The sequence below is a fragment of the Pogoniulus pusillus genome, chromosome 9 (assembly GCF_015220805.1).
Source record: "Pogoniulus pusillus isolate bPogPus1 chromosome 9, bPogPus1.pri, whole genome shotgun sequence".
In the NCBI taxonomy this organism is placed as follows: domain Eukaryota; kingdom Metazoa; phylum Chordata; class Aves; order Piciformes; family Lybiidae; genus Pogoniulus; species Pogoniulus pusillus.
The window spans coordinates 3,557,526-3,582,022 of NC_087272.1; the positions used below are offsets into that span (position 1 = coordinate 3,557,526).

A 24,497-nucleotide genomic window follows, 5' to 3' on the forward strand; every position below is an offset into this window, starting at 1 on the left:
TTTGCCTTTATGCCTGTTCCTGAGCAGCAGCACAGCCCCGGGGAGCTGCAGGGGTTCGCTTCACTCTGCTGAAGCTCTGTGCCCATGGCTTTGGGCGGTGGTTGGGGTGGGCTCAGTCCATCTCATCCCTGAGCCCTCTCCCAAGCAAGTGGTTGTGCAGCAGGGGTGCCCCTTCCCTGCTGTGTTTAGGTGCTGCCTGCTTCCCTCAAACAGGGTGGGTTGTTTGCTTGTCGGTGGGTTTTTGATGCTGATGGCTCTCCCCGGAGCCCTTTGGAGAGCGCATTGCTAGCTGGTGGGTGTGATCCAGCTGCTGCCCCTGGCATCTGCCATCTCTGTGTGGCTGATTTTCTGAACAAGTCTTACTGGGTTGTTGGGTTTATTTTTGGTTAGGAAAATGGGATCTAAGATAACTGGTTGAGAAAAAAGTTACATAAAGTGTGTATGTTAAATGGTGCAAGTTCATGTGGGTTTATATATATATATATATAAATAAATATATATATATATATATTTAGTTGGGAATCTGGAATAACTCCAGTTCTGTGAATTAAGAGTAAACTATTAACAAATGAGAAAGCACTAAATAAAACATAATATTTATTTATGCAGCTGCCTGGGTGACAAATCACAGCGAGGGTGCTACAGAGCAAAACAATTGACTCTGCCTGTATAGATGAGGAGAGACACCCTGAGAAAGCAGAGGCTCTGCAGTTGCCTAATGAGTGCCTGCCTGTTTGCTCCCAAGGCTCAATACCAGGCCAGATTTTTGCCCACTGTAACTGATGGTATGATCAAGGGATATTCCTGAGGCCAGAAAGCAGCCTAGAGGCAGGCATGGGGATCATTGGTGCTGTGCTGCCAGCAGCGCAGGTGACTCTCTGCACCCCTGGGCATGTGCTTGCTGCGTGCACAGTGGTGCCAGGTCAGCACAGTTGGGGTTTCTTTTCACCAGGCATGGCCTTTTGCTGTCACTTCCCAGCTTTTGGTAGTTTCACAGTGCTTGGAAATCTGTGGTGAAGATAACCACAGCTCAGGCACCTGCAGGGCTGCAGATGCTGTTTTCAGTGTACCTCGCTGAAGTGTCTTACTGGCAGGTGAGAGAAGAAGGGGGCAAACCCCCCCCTGCAACAAAAGGCAGAGGCAGCACCTGGTCACTGCTCTCCCTTCTCTAGCACAAAGTTATTTCTGTTAAGGAAAAGGCTGACAGTGTAAAGACTAAGAAAGTGATTTTTGTTCTATTTTGAGAACCAGTGCCTTATTCAACCTGTAAATACTGTAATTAGAAAAGCCTGGGGAACAAACTGTGTTATGTTGTATTTGTTCAAATTGTATATGGTTGTTTTAATGTTCCCCACCCCCACCCCCTTCCCCTCCCCTCCCACTTCACCCACCCCCTCCCTCCCCAAATAAAATTGTTCCCATCGTCCTGTGTGATTGCTTTTGACTTCTCTTTACTTTTCACCTACTCAAAAAGCAGCACCTGTGGGTTTCATTTCCTTGGGGGGGGGAATTATTTTGCACCTCACTTTGTTTCTTTAATTTTGGTAAGAGGTTTTTTTTTGCCTTCTTCTGAGCAAACAAGTGAATAGTCAGATGTTGCTTTGTGTTTCCAGTGGCATAAAAGAAGCTATCAGCCCTTTCACAACTGGGTGAAGGGAGGCTGGATGTGAGGAGGAAGTTGTTGGCAAAGAGAGTGATTGGCATTGGAATGGGCTGCCCAGGGAGGTGGTGGAGTGGTTGTGCCTGGAGGTGTTGAAGCCAAGCCTGGCTGGGGCACTTAGTGCCATGGTCTGGTTGCTTGGGCAGGGCTGGGTGCTAGGTTGGGCTGGCTGAGCTTGGAGCTCTCTTCCAACCTGGTTGGTTCTATGATGGTGGGGTGGTCTAGTTGATTGCATAGAGCTGTGTGGTAGGTTGGACTGGCTGAGCTTGGAGCTCTCTTCTAACCTGGTTGGTTCTATGATGATTCTGTGGTCTAGTTGATTGCATAGAGCTGTGTGATAGGTTGGACTGGCTGAGCTTGGAGGTCTCTTCTAACCTGGTTGGTTCTATGATGATTCTGTGGTCTAGTTGATTGCATGGAGCTGGGTGCTAGGTTGGACTGGCTGAGCTTGGAGCTCTCTTCCAACCTGGTTGGTTCTATGATGATTCTGTGGTCTAGCTGGTTGCATGGAGCTGTGTGCTAGGTTGGACTGGCTGAGCTTGGAGCTCTCTTCTAACCTGGTTGGTTCTATGATGATTCTGTGGTCTAGTTGATTACATGGAGCTGGGTGATAGGTTGGACTGGCTGAGCTTGGAGGTCTCTTCTAACCTGGTTGATTCCGTGATTCTATGACTCAAGATCAGACTGGATGTGGCCTTGGGTAGCCTGATCTAGTTGGAGGTGTCCTACTGCCTGCAGGGGGCTTGGACAAGAGTCCAATTCTGGAGCCTCTAATACAGAAAAAAGATCTGGAGGTGCTGGAGTGTGTCCAGAGAAGGGCCACAAGGATGATCAGAGGCCTGGAGCTGTTCTGCTGTGAGGACAGACTGAGAGAGTTGGAGTTGTGCAGTCTGGAGAAGAGAAGGCTGCCAGGAGACCTTCTTGTGGCCTTCCAGTGTCTGAAGGGAGCTGCAAGAAAGCTGAGGAAGGACTTGTTATGGTGTCAGGTAGTGATAGGACTGGAGGGGAATGGATCCGAGCTAGAGGAGGGCAGATTTAGATTAGATGTTAGGAAGAAGTTGTTCGCCGTAAGGTTGGTGAGAGACTGGAACAGGTTGCCCAGGGAGGAGGTGGAAGCCTCATCCCTGGAGGTCTTTAAGGCCAGGCTGGATGTGACTCTGAGCAGCTTGATCTAGTGTGAGGTGTCCCTGCCTCTGGCAGGGGAATTTGTCATAGATGATCTTTGCGGCGCCTTCCAACCCTGACAGTTCTGTGATGCTGTTATCCCTAATAGAGCAGTCACTTGTCTTTGGTGGAGAAATTTGGCATTCACCTAATATTTTTAATGAGGCTCCCCCTTTCCCTTCCTCCCCCCCACCCCCAACTCCCATTTGTGAAACCTGAGCACCGTTTCAATTAGCAGGAAATAACGATTGCACAGGATGAAGGTAGATGTTCTCCAGCTGTGTGCTTCAGGGGGAAAAGTGTTGCAGCCTGTGTAGCACATAGGCTGAAATGTGGTGTTCCTTGATGCTGAGGGACTTGGGAGCATCCAGATGCCTTCAGAGAGAGAGAGATTTGTGTATGCATTGCTGTTTATGGCCTGAGCTTTCCTCCTGTGCAGCACTCAGCGGTCCCCAGCGTGCCATCACCTTGCCAGTTCGTTTCAGAGAAGGATGTAAGCAGCGTTTTCCTCCTCAGCCACAGCTTAACCACTGCAGAGCACAGCCCCTGCAGCCTTCTTGCGTTGCCCCAGGCCACCTGTGATCAGTGGCAGGGTATTGCAGTTACTCTCCAGCAGCGGTCCGTGGCTGGGCTGAAAAAGCCCCATGCTTGCTGCACCCTGGCCCTGGCGTCTCACTGTATCCTTAGTTTCGTGCTGGCCCTGCTCTCCTTGGCTGCGTGGTGCTGAAGATGATGTAGTGCTCCAGCACAGCCCTTCTCTGGCATGCTGCTGAGACAGGCATTTCTGCAGCTGCCTTCTGCTGCTCCCACCCTGCTTGCTTTTTGCTCTGGCTTTCTAGGAATGTTTGTGGGGTGGGAGGGTGAGGGATGGGGTTGTAGTTCCTCCAGTTCTTGCCCCTCTGCCTTGCTAGGCTAGTTTGGCTTAGTTAGGGATGGCTTCTGCAACATTTCTTTGGATCACAGGGTGTTAGGGGTTGAAAGGGACCTCTGGAGATCTTCCAGTCCCACCTGCTAGAGCAGGAGCAGAGAATCTAGCACAGGTCACATAGAAACACATCCAGACAGGGCTGGAAAGGCTCCAGAGAAGGAGACTCCACAACCTCTCTAGGTAGCCTGTGCTCTGTCAGCCTTACACTCAACAAGTTCTTCCTCATGCTGAGGTGGAACTTCCTGTGCTGCAGTTTCCATCCCTTGCCCCTTGTCCTGTGGCAGGGCACAGGTAAGCAGAGGCTGTCCCTGTGCCTTCCTTCCTGACCCCCAGCCCTCAGCTCTTGACAGACATTGCTCAGATCCCCTCTCAGCCTTCTCCTCTGCAGACTAAGCAGCCCCAGGGCTCTCAGCCTCTCCTCCTCAGGCAGTGCTGCAGTCCCTTCAGCATCCTTGCAGCCCTGTGTTGGTCTCTTTCCAGTAGATCCTTGTCCCTCTTGAACTGGGAGCAGATATTCCCCCTCCCCCCTTCTCTTCCAGGCTCCCAGGAACTAAACAATTGGACAGAAGGTAATAGTCCATCTCTTTCTTTTTTTGGTTTTTTTCCAGTTGCTTATAAATATAATTTATTACCTGTTTAAAAATTCTTTCTTACACTTTGTACATGTCAGGCTGACAGAATAAATGCAGGCATTTACAAACAGAGAGGAGGAGGAAAAAAAGGGAAGGGGGATAGGGAGGATGGGGGTGGGGGTAAGAGGCACACTCATAACTAGTAAACCACACCTCCACTGTTACAGCAATACCAATAATGCAATGGCTAGCACTTCTCTGGGAGTCAGTCAGGCTGTAGAAAAGGAATTGCATAGAAGATACAGCAACAGGGGAATCAAAACCAAACCAGTACAGTTCTGAACAGTAAAGAAAACTAATCCCATGAATGCTGGTAGAGCTGAGCCGTGGGGCAGGGAGAACTACGGCACAGCCCCCTCGGCCCAGCTCGCACTGATGGTTTGTTGCTTTGCTTTGGAGGGGTACCAGCTTCACTTGGCACTTTGGGTTTTTCCCTCTCTCTTCAGCACTGGGAGGCAGAAGTGGGGTAGCAGAAAAGCCTTCTACCCAGAGCTGCCCAAACTGGCTGTGCACCCTGTCTCAGCTGTGGTGTGCACCCTCCTTCGTGGCTGGGGCTGGGGTTTTTGCAAGGTGCCTTGCAAGAGCTGTGGGAGGAGAGTGCTTTGCTTCTCCTGTCTCATTTTGTTTGGGTGCCAGACTGATTTCTTTTTGCTTCTATCATTTAAGCTCCCAAATTGATTGGCAAGCTTGTGGCAAGAGCCAGCTGGCGGCGGCCAGAGATGCCCTCAGGCAAACGTCTCTTACCTAAGGACTGTTGCCTCACCAGTTGCAAGGCAGCAGCTGGAGAGCAGGGTGCCAGCACTGGAGGCCCCACCTCACTGCTGCAGGAGGGCTCTGCCTGATGGCAGCCTGCATCTTCCCAGGCAGCCATGAGTTACCTGCATGCCACAGCATGGGATGCTCTGGGAGAAAGGGCAGGCCCAGGATGCAGCCCATGTAGCAACTCATCTCCATCAGCAGTTGAGGGACCTTTAAGTAGCATCACAGACCAATGTGAAGCAGAGGTCTGTGGGAACTCTGGGTTATCACTGCTCTTCTGTACAGGCAGAGCTTGGTAAAGGACTTCCAGAGAAAGGGATTTTCAGATGTCAGGGCAGAGGTGTCCAGCTTAAAGGATAAGTACGCAAATAAACTGAATGCTCCTCTCTCAGGCAAGGAGATTAACCTGCCAAAGTTGAGGGATCATTTCTGTGGCCTTGGTTCAAGCCCAGCTCCAGTCCCTTGCTAGTGTTTACCCTGTTGGCTCCCAACCTACTGCCTCTTTGACCTTGCAGTGATGACACAGCACTGAATTTTGACCTTTGTCTTCCCAGGCACAAGTCACTCCTAAGAGAACACTCACAATTAACATCGGAGCCAAAAGCCTCCAGCAGTAGGTGTGGTTTATTTTCTCTTCTCCAGCAGGGTGTATTAAACCCTCAGCCACTCTCTTTGCATTTCTGCTAAACTCCTGCTTCAAAGGCTGGCTGGGTTATGTGCTACAGCCTTTAAAATCCTGCAGGTTTCACACACAGGCTAGGAATGGATTGTGGTGATGACTGTAAAGTCAAATACCTCACTGGAGTCCTGGTGGGAGAGGGTCAAAGGTTTGGTTTCAGAAATAAAGCACTGGCATCTTTGCACTGCCCTGCCAGCCTGCAAGCAAATTAGTTACTTCGTGGCCAGATGAGAGCTAAATACCTGAAAAGACTTCTCAGAGAGATCATTTACAGAATGCCCTGGACACAAGGGTCTCATAGAATCAGTCAGGGTTGGAAGGGAGCACAAGGATCATCCAGTTCCAACCCCCCCCACCTCCCCTGCCATGGGCAGGGACACCCTACCCTAAATCTTCTTTTTGTTGTTGTTTAAAAAGAAAACAAACCATAAACCAACCAAACAAACCAAACATCACCACTATAAGCTTGCTTAAAATTAACCTCAGAGCTGTGGTAACTACTTGGCTAGAGCATACAATGGTCTAAAGCCCCTCCCCCACCCCCCCACCCCCTTTCTCTGTACTCCCACCCCCTAAAGAAGAAAAGAACCAAAAAAGCAAACACAAGACATCAGGACACTGTCCACAGTGACAGGCTCAGGGCGTGTAAATACATCTATGTGTAAGCAACAGAACCAGCAAGAGCCCCAAGGAGCAGAGCTGGCTGCTCTCTGGGGCACCCCAGGCTCCGACGTGGCTCATGAGCATCTGCGTCTCTGCCACTGTTAGGAGAAAATGTATTTCTCATACACTGGGGGGGGAAAAAACAAACCCAAACCACAAAACAACAAAGAGAAGAGTTTTGGTCTCCCACGGAGGAAAAAACTTGACCTACCTCACTGCCTGGTAACCTTCCGTGGTTGAGTAAAGCAGCGCTCAGCTTTGGCGCTGCTCTCCGAGCTGGGCTGCGAGCAGAACGTTTGGGAGGGGATAGTTAGAGTCACAGAAGCAGTCAGGGTTGGAAGGGACCACAAGGATCATCTAGTTCCAACCCCCTCCTCTCCCCCCTTGCCATGGGGTGTGGGGGGCCCACAGCCTCATCCAGCCTGGCCTTAAACATCTCCAGCCATGGGGCCTCAACCACCTCCCTGGCAACCCATTCCAGCCTCTCACCACTCTCATGCTCAACAACTTCCTCCTCACCTCCAGGCTGAACCTATCTCCAGCTTCACTTCATTCCCCCAGTCCTGTCACTCCCTGACAGCCTTAAAAGTCTTTCCCCAGCAACTCTTAGGCCCCCTTCAGATACTGTAACGCCACAAGAAGGTCACCTGGGAGCCTCCTCTTCTGCAGTCTGAACAGCCCCAACGCCTTCAGTCTGTCCTCTTGGGAGAGCTGCTGCAGCCCTCTGAGCATCCTCCTGGCCCTGCTCTGGACACTCTCCAGCATCTCCACATACCTCTTGTCATGGGGACTCCAGAACTGGATGCAGTACTCCAGGTGGGGTCTCAGCAGAGCACAGCAGAGGGGGAGAATCCCCTCCCTGGCCCTGCTGGCCACACTTCTGCTGCTGCAGCCCAGGCTCTGCTTGGCTCTCTGGGCTGCAAGTGCACACTGCTGGCTCCTGTTGAGTTCTCCTCCAGCAGCACCCCCAAGTCCCTCTCCTCAGGGCTGCTCTCCAGCCACTCACTGCCCAGCCTTCCTTTTTTTGTGCTTGGGATTGCCTCGACCCAGCTGCAGGCCACTATTTCCCCCAAGCAACCCCCAGACTCAGCCTATACACTGCCAGCCACCTTCAGAAGAGCACAAACACCAAAAAGAACTGGAGGTAAAACCCAAAACCAACCGAAACTGGTGAAGAGAGCTGCCTCCAGCAGCCTTTCTCACATGGCAATTAAAGGTTTGCCTTGAAGTCTGTCGAGAGAGCTTTTATATATATATATATATTTTTAGTATAATGTGTATATAGATATTATTTATAGTGCTAGCAATCAACATGTAACAAAGGGAGATGGTGTGAGGAGTTCTGCAGCAGCAGAGCCAAAGGGGACTCTGTGCTAAAGGGTTGGACTTGATGATCTGTGAGGTCTCTTCCAACCTTGGTGGTGATACTGTGATACTGTGAACTTAAAAAGGATATGTTTCCCAAAAGCAGCGATACCTGGAGGATGAGAAGCCTGCGGCCCTTATTCTGGTCAGTTTTTAACCAAAGCAGCTGTGCTTTAACCTGACCTAAAAATGCAGCAGTAACCTTTAAGGGTCGGCTCTGACTGTCAAACTTCTTGCCGCCGTCCCCGGCGCTTGCCGAGCGCTGCGGCAGCGTGTTGCAGCTACGCCCCTGGCCACCAGGCGGCGCTGTGTCCACGCCAGCCAAGGCAGAGGGAGCGCTGGTGGGTGTCGCCCAGCAGGCTGCGACCCGGCCAGGGTGGCTGCCCTGCTGCCCACGCTCCCTCCTCGGGGCGGCAGGGTGGGGATGCCGCTCCCCAGCAGCACCTGCCACTGCTGTACCCTGGGACAAAACGGCAAAGACGAGAACGACAACAAAAAAAAGAGTCAGCGAAATGGACTGGGGGCGCCAGGTGAGGTAGGAGCTGCCACCGAAAGCAAGAGCTGGGCTGAGGTGTGGCTCTGTGGAGGAAATCTTCCACGTCCCTGGCAGCTCCTGCTTCTCCCTGCCCAGTAATGATGGAGACAGATGGAGCAGGAGCTGAAGCAAACCATCCAGGCCATGATTGCAGCTGGTGAGGGAAAGTTTTTCAGCAGATGACCTGGAAGAAAAGCAGATCCAGCTCCCAGCAACAGCGATGCTGTTACTGCCCTAACCAGAAAGGATGTTCCTGACCTCCAGCTCTCTCTGGATCCTCCTCAGAGAGCTGACAAAAGTGACACAGGTAACTATGAGATGTTTTTCTGACAAGACTCAGCGAGATGGGTGCCTGTGCTGCCCACCTAGCAAAGTTGAGAGCAAGGAGTACCTGTGAGCTGAGACAACACCTAACCAAGCTGAAGAGGGAAGGGGGGGGGTCAAAGGACACTTCAGCTCAGGCACCTGCCTTAGAAGTTACACAGGAAAGACATGCAAGAAGGATGAAAAACAAAAAAAAATCACAAACTGGTTACATCTAAAGATGGTACAAGAGGAAGAAAAACTGAGATGTATCTTTTAAGAGCCATTTTAGAGCTCTGAGTTAAAAATGTAGGCAAAGGGCAGAGCTGGCAGCTCCCTGTTGAAGCCTTCTGAAGCTGACAGCAAGATTTCTGTTGTCACTGCAGTGAGCTACATCAGATGGCCAAGGTGAAAAGAAGAAGGTGGTTGGCTGGTTGTTGAAAGGATGTCAGACACAGGCAAAAATGCAGACAGATGTTGCAAGTTAAACTGTATGTCCTCTGCTTGGAATCCTGGTTTCCAAACTGCCTTTTGCAAGGTGGTCACTACCCAGCAGTCAAAATCCTGCTGGTGTCAGGCAGCTGAGGAACTGAAGCAAACAAAAGTCTTAAGCACTATATGGGAAAAGGTCAGATGAAATTTTGCTTACTGACATTTTCAGAGTTACCCTTAAAGGCACGATCTGGGCAGCCCTGGAAAAGAAGGACCACAAAACTGAAATCACCAGAAGTCAGTTCAGGTGTCAGAATGCACACAGAGTGGGAACATAGGCATGGGCACATGCAGGGATGTGGGCACAACAGCCAGGTTCTGGCTGGGAAGCTGGAGTGTGAGGGCTGGGGAAGAAAGCCTCTTTTGCAGCGGAAGCAGAGGATAGAGATGCTTGGCAGTAAAATGACTGTGATTCTAAGCACTGCCATGTAGCAGAGAGTCAGACCTCACCAAGCAGAAAGCAGAAACGATTGCTGTGTCATCTGATGAAAGAAGCCAAGCTCCCATTTCACCTGTGATGGCCAAGGGGTAAGGCGTTGGAAGGACAAATGTCCCACTGCTCAGCCAGCAGGGATCTGTGCCTGCCTGCCCAGGCAGTGGCAGTGGAGGGAGCGCAGAGAAGGCAGGAAGCTGCAGCACACAGGATTTTGGCTTCCCTGCTCCACTGCCCTGCGCTGGCTGCAGCAAGGCTCAGGTAGCAGTGGAGACCTGCCGAGTGCATCTCAGAAATCCCAGAATCTCAGACAGGACCCAGCCCAAAACGAGCCAGCAGAGGACTCTCAGTAGCCCCAAGCACTGCAAACAGTGGGTTTCAGTAAGAGCACCTGCAGCTCCTTGGGAAGCTGATGGGAACTCCTGGCTCTCACATCACTTCAGAGCAAAGCAAGCCGTAGGGAGGCCCACTTTGGGTGCACGAATCAGGTGGTTAATGGCAGCGCCTCCACATGCTTGCTTCTGGTCTCTGTGTGTTTGAACTGGGAGGCTCTCACTGGTTCACAGCCACCTCGGGACAGGATTGCCTCTTGGAGCAAACTGGAGGCACCGAGGTGCTGCAGCACATCTCACAGAGAGGGATCCTCTAGGGGTGCAGATCAGTGACTTCGGCGGAGCACCACTGGTGTATACCACCTTGGCATCAGGCGTGAGGCAAAGTGATGCTAACATGAGGTGGGCAACTCGTGTGGGCTAGCAGAGGACTTTGGAGGACGAAGAGGATGGCTGGAGAAAGACAGCATACAGAGGGGCATGGCTTAGAAGGCCTTCAGGAAGGTGACAACAGGTTCCATAAAAACAGGCAGGGTTCATTCTGCTGCTGCTGACAAAAGTATCATCATCATCATCACCATCATCATCATCATCCTTGCACTAGTAAACAATTAGCAAATAAGTATCATAGCAACTTCTCTTTTAAATTGTTTTCTGTCTCTCTCTCTCTCTTTTTTCTTTCTCCTCTAACCTCTTTGAATTGCATCTCCAGCTCCCTCCTCTCTCATGGAGGTGGAGAAGCTGTGAGTTGAACATTAACTCTGCTCCTGTGTTCCCCACTGTCCTACAGCTGTTCCCCACACAGGCTCAGTGGGACTGGATCGGGGAAGGAAGGGAATGTTATGTGTGTTCCTGCTTAGCACTCCAGCATCTGCTTTCCAGATGCACACCTCTCAAAACTCTGATTTCCTTGGCTCTTGGCTTTGCTGGGTGGGTTTTTTTTTTTGCCTTTTGAGAAGAAAGTCTAGGAAACAGATCAATGCCAGGAGGCTCGTCGTGAGAGACAATCAATGCACAGAACTGTAGCCCAAAAAAATCTGAATCCACCAGAAACCAACCTCCTGAAATAGCCACAACCAACTGTCCACAGCTTTGTCTAGAATGGCTTTCAACAAAAAATAGATATATATATATATATATATATAAAGAGCCATGGACAGTCTCCTTATCCCTGTCCAGAATTCGATGTAAACAACATCCATAGAAACTGGGATTGGTAAGAAAGTTTATCCAGAGATCTGGATAGCAATAAAAAGCGTTTCCTAGGAAACTGTAAAACCCTGTACCAAGCAAGTGCACAGCCCAGCCGAGAGGAGCACTGGGTTGGTTTCTGTCTGCATGGTTCCTTTCAGATCCCGCGGTCGCGTACAAGGAGAAGCGCCGCGCCAAGGTCAGGGCTGGGTGGTGGTGGTGGTGGGTTTCTTCTTCTTCCTTTCCTTTCTTTGCTTCTCTGAAATGCCTCTTGTGTAACTCCTTGCTCTGGGGTTTTGTGTCAGCGTCAGTAATTCCCTTCTGCCGCCAAAGACACGACGGTTTCGTGTCTTCCCATCTCTTCCAGCACTGCCGCCAGCGTGCTCAGGTTGCCGTCAGGGAAATTCTGGGCTTCCCAGAGATCCAGGATCACCCCAGTAGGGCTTGATTTTGTAGCAAAGTAGTTTAGGTACCTGCAACAAGCCAGAAGGAAGCTCATAGGTCTTTTAGCTACGTGAAGGCTCAGGGGTGGTGATCTTATTACTGTCTACAACTACCTGAAGGGGCATTGTAGCCAGGTGGGGGGGTGGCCTCTTCTCCCAGGTAACCAGCAATAGAACAAGGGGACACAGTCTCAAGTTGTGCCAGGGTAGGTATAGGCTGGATGTTAGGAAGAAGTTCTTCACAGAGAGAGTGATTGGCATTGGAATGGGCTGCCCAGGGAGGTGGTGGAGGCACCGTCCCTGGGGGTCTTCAAGAAAAGCCTGGATGAGGCACTTAGTGCCATGGTCTGGTTGACTGCATAGGGCTGGGTGCTAGGTTGGACTGGATGAGCTTGGAGGTCTCTTCCAACCTGGTTGATTCTATGATTCTATGATTCTATGGTCTAGTTGATTGGATAGGGCTGGGTGCTAGGTTGGACTGGATGAGCTTGGAGCTCTCTTCCAACCTGGTTGGTTGATTCTATGATTTCACCTCAAGGAGCACCCAGTTCCAATCCTACTTTCCACTAGGTCGTGTTGCCCACAGCCATATCCAGCCTGGCCTTAAAAAGGGATGAAGCTTTCATTCTGGGCAGCCTGTTTCAGTGTCTCGCCATGGTGAAGAACTTCTTCCAAATAGCTAATCTAACTCTCCCCTCCTCCAGCTTAGGTGGACTCTTCCCAGTCCTGTCACTCCCTGACATCCTGAAAAGTCCCTGCCCAGATTTCTTGTAGGCCCCTTTCAGATACTGGAAGGTCTTGCAGCCTTCTCTTCTCCAACCTACCTCCATTGCTGGTGCTCATCCCCTGTGCCTGTAGGCCCATCTACTGTCACTCACCTTATCACAGAATCCTAGAATTGACCAGGTTGGAAGAGACCTCCAAGCTCAGCCAGTCCAACCTAGCACCCAGCCCTGGCCAAGCAACCAGACCATGGCACTAAGTGCCCCAGCCAGGCTTGGCTTCAACACCTCCAGGCACAGCAACTCCACCACCTCCCTGGGCAGCCCATTCCAGTGCAAATCACTTTCTCTGCCAGCAACTTCCTAACAACATCCAGCCTAGACCTCCCCTGGCACAACTTCACACTGTGTCCCCTTCTTCTCTTGCTGCTTGCCTGGCACAAGAGCCCAACCCCACCTGGCTACAGCCTCCTTTCAGGTAGTTGTAGATAGCAATAAAGTCTGCCCTGAGCCTCCTCTTCTTCAGCCTAAACACCCCCAGCTCCCTCAGCCTCTCCTCACAGGGCTAATGCTCTACACAACACACCATCCAAAATCCTAACGTGTGTCAGAGCCATGGAGAGCAGCAACCTTCAGCAGGATCCTTCGCGCACAGCTCCCAAGGGCCTTTGCTGCCTGACCACACCTGGGCAGCCCCACTCACCTGTCCAGTTTGAGCTTGTGGGCCAGCATCCGCCAGTCGTGGCCCCTGGTCTGGGGCGCATCCAGGCTGCTGCACAGCTTCTGCCTTATGGGGAGGGGGATGCTGAAAGCGCTGGGCCCGACGATGGTGGTGATGGTGTCTGCAGAGTCCGCAGGAGGATAATCGATGCCAGTAGGCTCCTGAGGTTGGAGAGAAAGCAAAGCACGGATAAATACAGCAGTTTCATCAGTGACTGCAAAGACAACTGCTGACCTGTATCCTCTGAGGCTCAGTGCCATACTTGCACTAAAGGGCAGCAGCCCTCTGCCCATCACATGTTTAGGTTAGTCACCTGAAACATAACAACATTTATAACTGACTTTGGGCAGACAGCAGATTGTTCCCTTTCCTTCCCTTTTCCCTTCCCCTTTCCTTTTCCCTTCCCCTTTCCTTTTCCCTCCCCCTTCCCCTTCCCCTTTCCCTTTCCCTTTCCCTTTCCCTTTCCCTTTCCCTTTCCCTTTCCCTTTCCCTTTCCCTTTCCCTTTCCCTTTCCCTTTCCCTTTCCCTTTCCCTTTCCCTTTCCCTTTCCCTTTCCCTTTCCCTTTCCCTTTCCCTTTCCCTTTCCCTTTCCCTTTCCCTTTCCCTTTCCCTTTCCCTTTCCCTTTCCCTTTCCCTTTCCCTTTCCCCTTTCCTTTCCTTTCCTTTCCTTTCCTTTCCTTTCCTTTCCTTTCCTTTCCTTTCCTTTCCTTTCCTTTCCTTTCCTTTCCTTTCCTTTCCTTTCCTTTCCTTTCCTTTCCTTTCCTTTCCTTTCCTTTCCTTTCCTTTTTGTTAGAGTGAAGATCACTGTGGCTGGACAAAATTAAGCCCAACTTGCTTAACCACTTACTGGGAATCATGAAAGATTGGGCACTTGGGCACATTTTAGAGCAAAGCAGAGTGAGGCTTTCTGGGTTTGGCTGGCAGGAGCCCCTTCCTGGTCACCCCACCTCTCTCACAGAGGCAGCAGCACCAGGCTCCACTGCTGACATCTCTTTAGCAGCATCTATGCCCTCTGAAGCCACAGAGACATAGATAATATCACCCCAGGCACAATCTGATCCCTCATTTTCACAGGGCTTTCACCGTGCTGGAGACAGATGGTGTGTGTGCACTCGGGGAGAGGGGTGGCTGTCACCCTCCTCCCAGAGACCAGTACTGTGCCAACGTCTCAAGGGGGCAATCACCTCTACAGCCAGCCTGTCCTCTGTGGGCATGGGAGTTCTTGACGTGGTCCTTCCAGCTGGGAGGCTCCCCAGGACACAGCTGTAATGTGTCCCACTGGGATGGCTTCAATAGCTCCAAGTGCAGGGTGCTGCACTTTGGCTACAACAACCCCATGCAGAGATACAGGCTGGGGTCGGAGTGGCTGAGAGCAGCCAGACAGAGAGGGATCTGGGGGTGCTGATTGATACCCGCCTGAACATGAGCCAGCAGTGTGCCCAGGTGGCCAAGAGAGCCAGTGGCATCCTGGCCTGCATCAGGAATGGTGTGGTCAGCAGGAGCAGGGAGGTCATTCTGCCCTGTACTCTGCACTGGTTAGACCACCCCTTGAGTGCTGTGTTCAGTTCTGGGCCCCCCAGTTTGGGAGGGACATTGAGATGCTTGAGCGTGTCCAGAGAAGGGCAACGAGGCTGGGGAGAGGCCTTGAGCACAGCCCTACGAGGAGAGGCTGAGGGAGCTGGGATTGGTTAGCCTGGAGAAGAGGAGGCTCAGGGGAGAGCTTATTGCTGTCTACAACTACCTGAGGGGAGGTTGTGGCCAGGAGGAGGTTGCTCTCTTCTCTCAGGTGGCCAGCACCAGAACAAGAGGACACAGCCTCAGGCTGTGCCAGGGGAAATTTAGGCTGGAGGTGAGGAGAAAGTTCTTCCCTGAGAGAGTCATTGGACACTGGAATGGGCTGCCCGGGGAGGTGGTGGAGTCGCCGTCCCTGGAGCTGTTCAAGGCAGGACTGGACGTGGCACTTGGTGCCATGGTCTGGCCTTGAGCTCTGTGCTAAAGGGTTGGACTTGATGATCTGTGAGGTCTCTTCCAACCCTGATGATACTGGGATACTGTGATACACTGGGAATGATTAGTGGTTGGCTCTTCTGGGCAAGGATTTCATCTCTTCCTGGTCTGGAAGGATTTAGCAGCCATGGGTAGGTAGAAAGAGGGGCTCAGTAGCTGCTAGAACAAGCTTAGCTAGACAGTTTGGGTGGTTGGATTTGCTTAGGAACAAGGGCAGACCACATAAGACCTTTGCATGACCTACTTATTTACCAGAAGAAAGTGTGAGGAATCACAGCCAAGGTATAATCACTTTATCACAACAACCCTTTCCTCTTATGCCTCCAGAGGCACACAAATTGGTTTTCTGTATGCAGTTGTTATATTTCCAGGCACTCCTTTCATCAGACCAGCAGAGTTTTAGGTGTTGCTGCTAGGAACAAAGATGGCACAAGCGTTTATGTCAGCCCTTAGCAGCCCAAGATCCTCCTGCCCCTCATCTGGGCTCAGAAGCATCTCTATGTGTCAAACAATTTTGCAGTAGGGGCAGCCTTGATAGCAGTGGTATTATTCCTTCCCTCTATTCATCCATGATGGATGGGATCACAGCACAAGACAAGAATATTACCCTGTTCCCTCTGAATCCATTACAGGGCCCTATTACACACATGCAGCTGAAGATGATTATAGTGTGTACTTGCATTTCATTAAAGTTATTCTTAGTCCTTTTTCTTCTCTGGGAGGTTAAATTAGAGATTACCTCAATGCAGCACTTATTACAATAATTGTTTATGATACTTGTTTTGCCATCTGTCTTTAATGCTGTGCAGTCCCCAGCTGAATATCTTAACTTTATACCCAGTAACCAAGCAGATGTTATGGGTAATGATGCACACCATTGGAGCCCTGTAGCACAAGTAACTTTTGTCTGTGGGCTTCCAGCCCTTCCCCAAGTCAGCCATCAGTGATGGCTGCCTAAAAGCCTGCTCCTCATAGCTGCTGAGGGTAGAATCATAGAATCAACCAGGTTGGAAGAGACCTCCAAGATCATCCAGTCCAACCTAGCACCCAGCCCTATCCAATCAATCAGACCATGGCACTAAGTGCCTCATCCAGTCTTGAACATCTCCAGGGACGGTGCCTCCACCACCTCCCTGGGCAGCCCATTCCAATGCCAATCATTCTCTCTGACAACAACTTCCGCCTAACATCCAGCCTAGACCTACCCTGGCACAACTTGAGACTGTGTCCCCTTGTTCTATTGCTGGTTGCCTGGGAGAAGAGGCCACCCCCCACCTGGCTACAATGTCCCTTCAGGTAGTTGTAGGCAGTAATAAGATCACCCCTGAGCCTCCTCTTCTGCAGGCTAAACAACCCCAGCTCCCTCAACCTCTCCTCATAGGGTTTGTGCTCCAGGCCCCTCACCAGCTTTGTTGCCCTTCTCTGGACACCTTCCAGCACCTCAACATCTCTCTTGAATTGAGGGGCCCAGAACTGGACACAGCACTCAAGGTGTGGCCTGAGCAGTGCTGGGTACAGGGGCAGAATAACCTCCCTTGTCCTACTGGCCACACTGCTCCTGATGCAGGCCAGGATGCCATTGGCTCTCTTGGCCACCTGGGCACACTGCTGGCTCATCTTCAGCTCCTCTCTACCAGCACCCCCAGGTCCAGTGTCCCTTACCTCTGAGACAGAGCAGTTGAGCTGGAAGATCTGCCCTTCTCCTTCAACCTGCCGCACGCAGAGTTTGCAGACCAGCTCCACGGTATTCAGGCTGAACCTTTCCAGTGTGAAGGTGCAGTGCAGGTTCCTCTGGCATCCACTCCAGATGTGGTAAAAGGGAATTTCCTGCAGGAGGAAAGCAAACACTGTACAGTTAGGGAGGGATGAGAGAGCAGGGTGTGGCTGCTGTATGACCAGAGACTGTGGGCCCCATGCTGCTGTGGCTGCACATGGTCCAGGTGAAAAAGTGCCCAAAGAACCACTGCCTGGCACCTGCCCTGCGTGTCCAGAGAAGGGCGACAAGGCTGGGGAGAGGCCTTGAGCACAGCCCTATGAGGAGAGGCTGAGGGAGCTGGGATTGGTTAGCCTGGAGAAGAGGAGGCTCAGGGGAGACCTTATTGCTGTCTACAACTACCTGAGGGGAGGTTGTGGCCAGGAGGAGGTTGCTCTCTTCTCTCAGGTGGCCAGCACCAGAACAAGAGGACACAGCCTCAGGCTGCGCCAGGGGAGATTTAGGCTGGAGGTGAGGAGAAAGTTCTTCCCTGAGAGAGTCATTGGACACTGGAATGGGCTGCCCGGGGAGGTGGTGGAGTCGCCGTCCCTGGAGCTGTTCAAGGCAGGACTGGACGTGGCACTTGGTGCCATGGTCTGGCCTTGAGCTCTGTGCTAAAGGGTTGGACTTGATGATCTGTGAGGTCTCTTCCAACCCTGATGATACTGTGACACTGTGATACTGTGTCACTGCATTTCTTGAAGCTTGGCCCTGACATTGAGCACTGTCAGTGGTCTGGGATGCTCACCTGGTATTTAGCCAGCAGCTTGCTCTTCCAGAGAGAGTGGGCAATGTCATGAATGGACAGACGGAGGTTGTGGGTGCTCCCCTTGAAGTGTAACGCTTTGGGCTCCTCCAAAAGCTGTCCGCCCATCTGACGCTCCAGCTGGAGAACCTCCTGTGGTAGAAAGAAGAAAGTGATCAGGTTTCATCCTGAGTCCTCAAGGCTGACTGCTGTGGATGCTGTAAGTTGTGTAATGCAGGGCAAAAAACTGCACAGGCAGCGTCCAGAGTTGTGTTTCCCTGGAGAATAAAACTGATGAAGAGCAACTGGAGGAGCTGGGGCTGGTTAGTTTGAAAAGGAGGAGGCTGAGGGCAGAGCTCATGGCTCTCTACAGCTACCTGAATTAAAGGACCTTGTGGAGAGGTTGGTGCTGGTCTCTTCTCACAGGTAAATGATGCTAGAACAAGAGGGAATGGCCTCAAGCTGCAACTGGGTAAGTTTAGACTGGACATAAGGAAGATTTTCTTTTCCCATCAAGAGTGGTCAGGCATAGGAATGAGCTGCCCAGGGAGGTGTTGGAGTCACCAATCCTGGCTGTGTTTAAAGGTGGTTTGGATGTGGTGCTTGGGGATGTGGTTTAAGGGTGTACTTTGCAGAGCAGGGTTAATGGTTGGACTTGGTGATCCTGAGGGGCTTTGCCAGCCTGAATGTTCCTGTGATTCTGTGAACCACAACTGCATTGGTGGATCTGCACATAAGCTCCTTGCTCCCTTTATACAGCATCTGCCCAGCAGGGATGCAGGCATACCTCTTTCCTTTGGGAGACTGTGCTATCTGACAGCCTATAAGCAGAAAGCTTAATTGCATGTTAGATTATTGAGGGCAAGGATTTCCTCTGTGAACACAGGAATATATCAGTTTTCTTCACTGATCATCAAACTGAGCTTTACTGCCTTGTTTTTAGAAGCTCTGATGTGTGTAGGTCCTGCAGATAGGAGATCTGTGCATACTGCCAGACCTTCAGCCTCTGGCTTCCTGGCAAACTGCTCTATGGTAGGGTGGCATAGAGAGGCCCACACTGAGACAAACTCCAGCAGGGTGGTATCAGAACAATGCCAGGCACTGTGATAGAGCTTTTGGCATGTGTCAAAACACAGTCACTTGGAATTAAAAGCAACTAAAACAAGAGTCCAGTCGTTTTCTGCAGCTAAGAAAGCACAACACATGCCTGTAACTGGACTCTTGCCTCCAAACAGCCTAACTGTGGTCCATGTGGAAGAAGTACAGAAGGCACCAACATGGCCAACCTCAGTCATATCTAATTAAAAAAGCCAACCAATCAGCCAGTCTCCTGGGGCCAAAGCCAATCACACACAGTGAGTGTTCTCCAGGAGTAAGGAGGCACATGAAACCAGGGTTCTACCTCAGGCCAACTAAAGGAGCCTCCGTTTCAGCCAAGCACCAAACAAGCTACTCTTGAGCACGCTCAGGATCTAGTTGGCACACAGGAAAAGCCACCCCACCAGCAGATACCCCCTTGCCTCTTCCAAGGCAGTTGGCCCCTATGCCTGGCACACATCCATGTTATCCCTGTGCCTCCTGAGGCCAGCTGGTGGGTGGTGAGCATCCATGCCATGAGCCATGGAAAGCAATGCACAGCAAGAAGAAGCCATCACTGCCCAATCCAGCCCCCTCTCCCCAGCACTTCAAAGCCCTTTGGCTCCTCAATGCAAATTGAGATGCTTGAGCGTGTCCAGAGAAGGGCAACGAGGCTGGGGAGAGGCCTTGAGCACAGCCCTACGAGGAGAGGCTGAGGGAGCTGGGATTGGTTAGCCTGGAGGAGAGGAGGCTCAGGAGTGACCTTATTGCTGTCTACAACTACCTGAGGGGAGGTTGTGGCCAGGAGGAGGTTGCTCTCTTCTCTCAGGTGGCCAGCACCAGAATGAGAGGACACAGCCTCAGGCTGTGCCAGGGGAGATTTAGGCTGGAGGTGAGGAGAAAGTTCTTCCCTGAGAGAGTCATTGGACACTGGAATGGGCTGCCCGGGGAGGTGGTGGAGTCGCCGTCCCTGGAGCTGTTCAAGGCAGGATTGGACGTGGCACTTGGTGCCATGGTCTGGCCTTGAGCTCTGTGCTAAAGGGTTGGACTTGATGAGCTGTGAGGTCTCTTCCAACCTTAGTGATGCTGTGATACTGTGAAATCGCTGCAGAGCCTCTGCCCAAGCTGGATCACAGAGCAAGGACCTGCACCACATCTCCAGCACAAAAAAGAGAAGTCCCAGCACAGCACCTGGCAGACCTTGAAGCTAAAATAATGTTTATCAGCCAGTGGAGGAAAAGAAACAAAAAACTAGGGAGCCTTTTAAGGCTGTGCCTTAAAGGCTAAGGTCATGCTTTAGGCTATGCCAGCAAATCAGTTCTACTTTCTTTCCAGTGCCTCCTAATTATCCTGTCAAGATGTCTAAAGAGCAATTGATAGCAATTATCTGATTACTATAGATCTTCATTACACCCAAATTATCTCCCTGGAAGGGCCATAGGATGACTTGTGGCGCTGCATGAGCTAATTGCAGACACCGCGTCTCAGGCACGCAGGGTGTGAGGGCTGAGCCGCTGTTGCTGCCCGTGCAGTGCCAGCTCTGGAGCTGTGCTGCTGTGAGGAAAATGCTGCAGTGTGATGCTGCACCATTCCAGCCACCAGATGTAGGTGTCCAGCTTCAACAGCCCACGTTTGGTAACCGCCCTTGTTTGCTGTAGCCCCTTTGCAGGTTCCAACCGGAGGATGCTGAGCAGCCTGTGCTTCTTCCATGCTACTCAGTTACTGAGTTCAGGATTGGAGTCAGGATTTGCCCTGCTCTTCAAACCAGCAGGCTGCCTTTAGACACATGGCATTTTATTTAGAGCACTGCTCGTCCTGCTGGCTGGTGCCTCTAAACCTTTCTGAGCCAAAACCTGAGCTGGGTCTTGCCTGCCCCGTGCTGAGGTGGCACTGGCCATGCTCCCCATCTCCTTTCACCACTCTTGTGAGCTGAGACTGATGTCCATATCCTCTTCCTAGGAGAGAGGGAGCTGCATGATATTGGAAAGTGTCCAGAGGAGGGTGACAAAGGTGGTGAGGGGCCTGGAGCACAGCCCTGTGAGGAGAGGCTGAGGGGGCTGGGGGGGTGCAGCCTGCAGAAGAGGAGGCTCAGGGCAGAGCTCATTGCTGTCTGCAGCTGCCTGAAGGGAGGCTGTAGCCAGGTGGGGTTGGGCTCTGCTGCCAGGCAAGCAGCAACAGAACAAGAGGGGACAGTCTCAGGTTGTGTCAGGGGAGGTCTAGGCTGGATGTTAGGAGGAAGTTCCTGGCAGAGAGAGTGATTGGCATTGGAATGGGCTGCCCAGGGAGGTGGTGGAGTGGCTGTGCCTGGAGGTGCTGAAGCCAAGCCTGGCTGGGGCACTTAGTGCCATGGTCTGGTTGATTGGCCAGGGCTGGGTGCAAGGTTGGACTGGATGAGCTCAGAGGTCTCTTCCAACCTGCTTGATTCTGTGATTATCTGACTGCAGGAATGTGGGAGAGCTGAGGAGATCCTTTCCCCTTGCTACCTGTTTAGTGCTTCCCATTTTCCTTCTGCCTGCTGGCATGGATATCAGGGATGGATTAATTGTTTGCTTTGTATGATGTTCACTTGCTGTCAGTTTCATCTGGGTGGGAGCATCCCTCCTGCAAGGGAGGGCAGCTACAACCTGCATTGGGAAAGAGCTTCTTTATTAACAGGCCACAAGCAAAGGTCAGTCTAAGCTGTTGCCTTTCTTCTTTAGAGGGAAACATACACAATAAACAATTGAGAGGAGATCATCACACACCTGCTATGCCTGCTTTTATCCCCCCTTCATTTGGAGGACATTTGCCCAGGGAGGTGGTTGAGGCCTCATCCCTGGAGGTGTTTCAGGCCAGGCTGGATGAGGCTGTGGGCAGCCTGCTCTAGAGTAGGGTGTCCCTGGGCATGGCAGGGGGGTTGGAACTGGCTGCTCCTTGTGGTCCCTTCCATCCCTGACTGATTCTATAATTCTATGCTTCATCCCAGAATGCCCTGAAGACAAAAAATCTGAAGCAAGACTCAGTGTGACAGTTTGTGCTTTGTGCTTTTCCATCCCTGTCTGATTCAGTGAAGTGCTTTTGCAAGTATCCCACCCAAGTGTCTCAGCACCCTGCGGGACAGGGGATGCTGCCCACGTGAGTGGCACCGAGCTCACTGCTCCACAGCCCATGGCAGGCCTGTGGAGCTACTCCCACAGCAAGGGAGCCCTTACTGATGAGCAGCCGTTGCACTTCCTGCCTTAGTGCTGGCACTGGCACTTCAGCTGCCAGCTCCTGCTCTGCATCAGCAGAGGGAAGAGCCTGCTGGATGAGTGCTGCACCTGGTTGTGCACTGCCACCGCTGCTCTGTCTTTGGTGGCCCTTAGGACGTGTCCAGCATATGGCAGGCTCACTCCTACTTGTAAATAATAACAGAATGCATTTATCACAGTATCACAGTATCATCAGGGTTGGAAGAGACCTCACAGATCATCAAGTCCAACCCTTTAGCACAGAGCTCAAGGCCAGACCATGGCACCAAGTGCCACGTCCAGTCCTGCCTTGAACAGCCCCAGGGACGGCGACTCCACCACCTCCCCGGGCAGCCCATTCCAGTGTCCAATGACTCTCTCAGGGAAGAACTTTCTCCTCACCTCCAGCCTAAATCTCCCCTGGTGCAGCCTGAGGCTGTGTCCTCTTGTTCTGGTGCTGGCCACCTGAGAGAAGAGAGCAACCTCCTCCTGGCCACAACCTCCCCTCAGGTAGTTGTAGACAGCAATAAGGTCTCCCTGAGCCTCCTCTTCTCCAGGCTAACCAATCCCAGCTCCCTCAGCCTCTCCTCGTAGGGCTGTGCTCAAGGCCTCTCCCCAGCCTCGTTGCCCTTCTCTGGACACGCTCAAGCATCTCAATGTCCCTCCTAAACTGGGGGGCCCAGAACTGAACACAGCACTCAAGGTGTGGTCTAAGCAGTGCAGAGTACAGGGGCAGAATGACCTCCCTGCTCCTGCTGGCCACACCATTCCTGATGCAGGCCAGGATGCCACTGGCTCTCTTGGCCACCTGGGCACACTGCTGGCTCATGTTCAGGTGGGTATCAATCAGCACCCCCAGATCCCTCTCTGTCTGGCTGCTCTCAGCCACTCCAACCCCAGCCTGTATCTCTGCATGGGGTTGCTGTGGCCAAAGTGCAGCACCAGCACTTGGAGCTATTGAAGCCATCCCCTTGGACTCTGCCCATCTGTGCAGGTGGTCAAGGTCCCGCTGCAGAGCCCTTCTGCCCTCCAACCCAGCCACATCTGCCCCCAGCTTGGTGTCATCTGCACACTTGCTGATGACTGACTCCATGCCCTCATCCAGATCATCCATGAAGATGTTAAAGAATTTGGTTGCCTGCTCCATGTTGCTCAGTGCCCCTCCCTGCTACTGCACTGAATCAGATTAACTTTACCTCTCAGCCCTGCTCACAGTCTATTAGGAACAAACCAACGGCTCCTGAGTAACACCTAATTGGATTCCCCCAGCGCTGACTGCATTAGCTGCCTGTCCAAGGCCCCTCTGACTTGCTTATTATTACCTCAGGCCTTGATGAACCCAAGGAAAATTGTATTACACAGCACAGGCATAAAGCCATCAGACTTTTGCAGCTCGATAGCTATGAAAGATCCCTTTCACTGCTTTTAAAGAGGAAAAACAAAAGGGAAGCCAGACCCAGGAAAATAATTGTTCCTAAAAGCCTGATCACAACACATTGACAGAGGCCAGGCCCCATACAGACAAACCCCTGATGAAGTCACAAAATGCCTGCTTCAGCCCTTAGACTTTACTGCCCTTTTTACACACAGTGGAAGGCTGAAAGAGTATCCCCTCAGCAAAGCCCAGGCAGGTAGGCCTTGGTATCAGATAGCACTGGGGAGTCAAACAGGGCATGCCCTTTGCACTGATGGAAGCCACTGCTCTGAGAACCACAGCACCTCCCAGTCAGCACACATGGGTTTAAACCCCAGTATTTCCCAGGCAGGGCTAAGGACACAAAAGCATACACAGCACCAGGATGAATTTGGATTTGGATTTAGAATAGAATAGAATTAAGCAGGTTGGAGGAGACCTCCAAGCTCCCCCAGCCCAACCTAGCACCCAGCCCTGGCCAAGCAACCAGACCATGGCACTAAGTGCCCCAGCCAGGCTTGGCTTCAACACCTCCAGGCACAGCCACTCCACCACCTCCCTGGGCAGCCCATTCCAATGCCAATCACTCTCTCTGACAACAACTTCCTAACAACATCCAGCCTAGACCTGCCCTGGCACAGCTTCACACTGTGTCCCCTTCTTCTCTTGCTGCTTGCCTGGCAGCAGAGCCCAACCCCACCTGGCTACAGCCTCCCTTCAGGCAGCTGCAGACAGCAATGAGCTCTGCCCTGAGCCTCCTCTGCTGCAGGCTGCACACCCCCAGCTCCCTCAGCCTCTCCTCACAGGGCTCTGCTCCAGGACCCTCCCCAGCCTTGCTGCCCTTCTCCAAACACCTTCCAGCACCTCAACATCTCTCTTGAATGGAGGAGCCCAGAACTGGACACAGCACTCCAGGGGTGGCCTGAGCAGTGCTGAGCACAGGGGCACAAGAACCTCCCTTGTCCTGCTGCCCACACTGCTCCTGAGCCAGCCCAGGATGCCATTGACTCTGCTGCCCACCTGGGCACTGCTGCCTCAGCTTCAGCTCCTCTCTCCCAGCACCCCCAGCTCCCTCTCTGCCTGGCTGCTCTCAGCCACTCTGGCCCCAGTCTGTAGTGCTGCTTGGGGTTGTTGTGGCCAAAGTGTAGAACCCTGCACTTGGCCTTGTTCAGCCTCATCCCACTGGCCTCTGCCCACCCCTACAGCCTGGCAGGGTCCCTCTGCAGGGCTCTTATTTTGCTGCAAAAAGGCATTTGGGGAGTTGCACTGG

At 52.1% G+C, this 24,497-nt stretch overlaps 1 protein-coding gene across 1 annotated transcript in view; it reads right to left on the reverse strand.

Annotated features, from left to right (window-relative positions):
• Positions 1-9,144: 9,144 nt before the first annotated feature.
• UNC5C (unc-5 netrin receptor C) overlaps positions 9,145-24,497 on the reverse strand; it is a 337,270-nt gene continuing 321,917 nt past the window's right edge. The window contains exons 13-16 of the mRNA XM_064148354.1: positions 17,531-17,680; positions 16,692-16,856; positions 13,005-13,183; positions 9,145-11,609 (exon numbers count right to left, since the gene is read on the reverse strand). Coding sequence (XP_064004424.1) covers positions 11,444-11,609; positions 13,005-13,183; positions 16,692-16,856; positions 17,531-17,680 — 660 coding nt within the window. The 3' untranslated portion in view covers positions 9,145-11,443. The remainder of the gene's footprint in view (positions 11,610-13,004; positions 13,184-16,691; positions 16,857-17,530; positions 17,681-24,497) is intronic.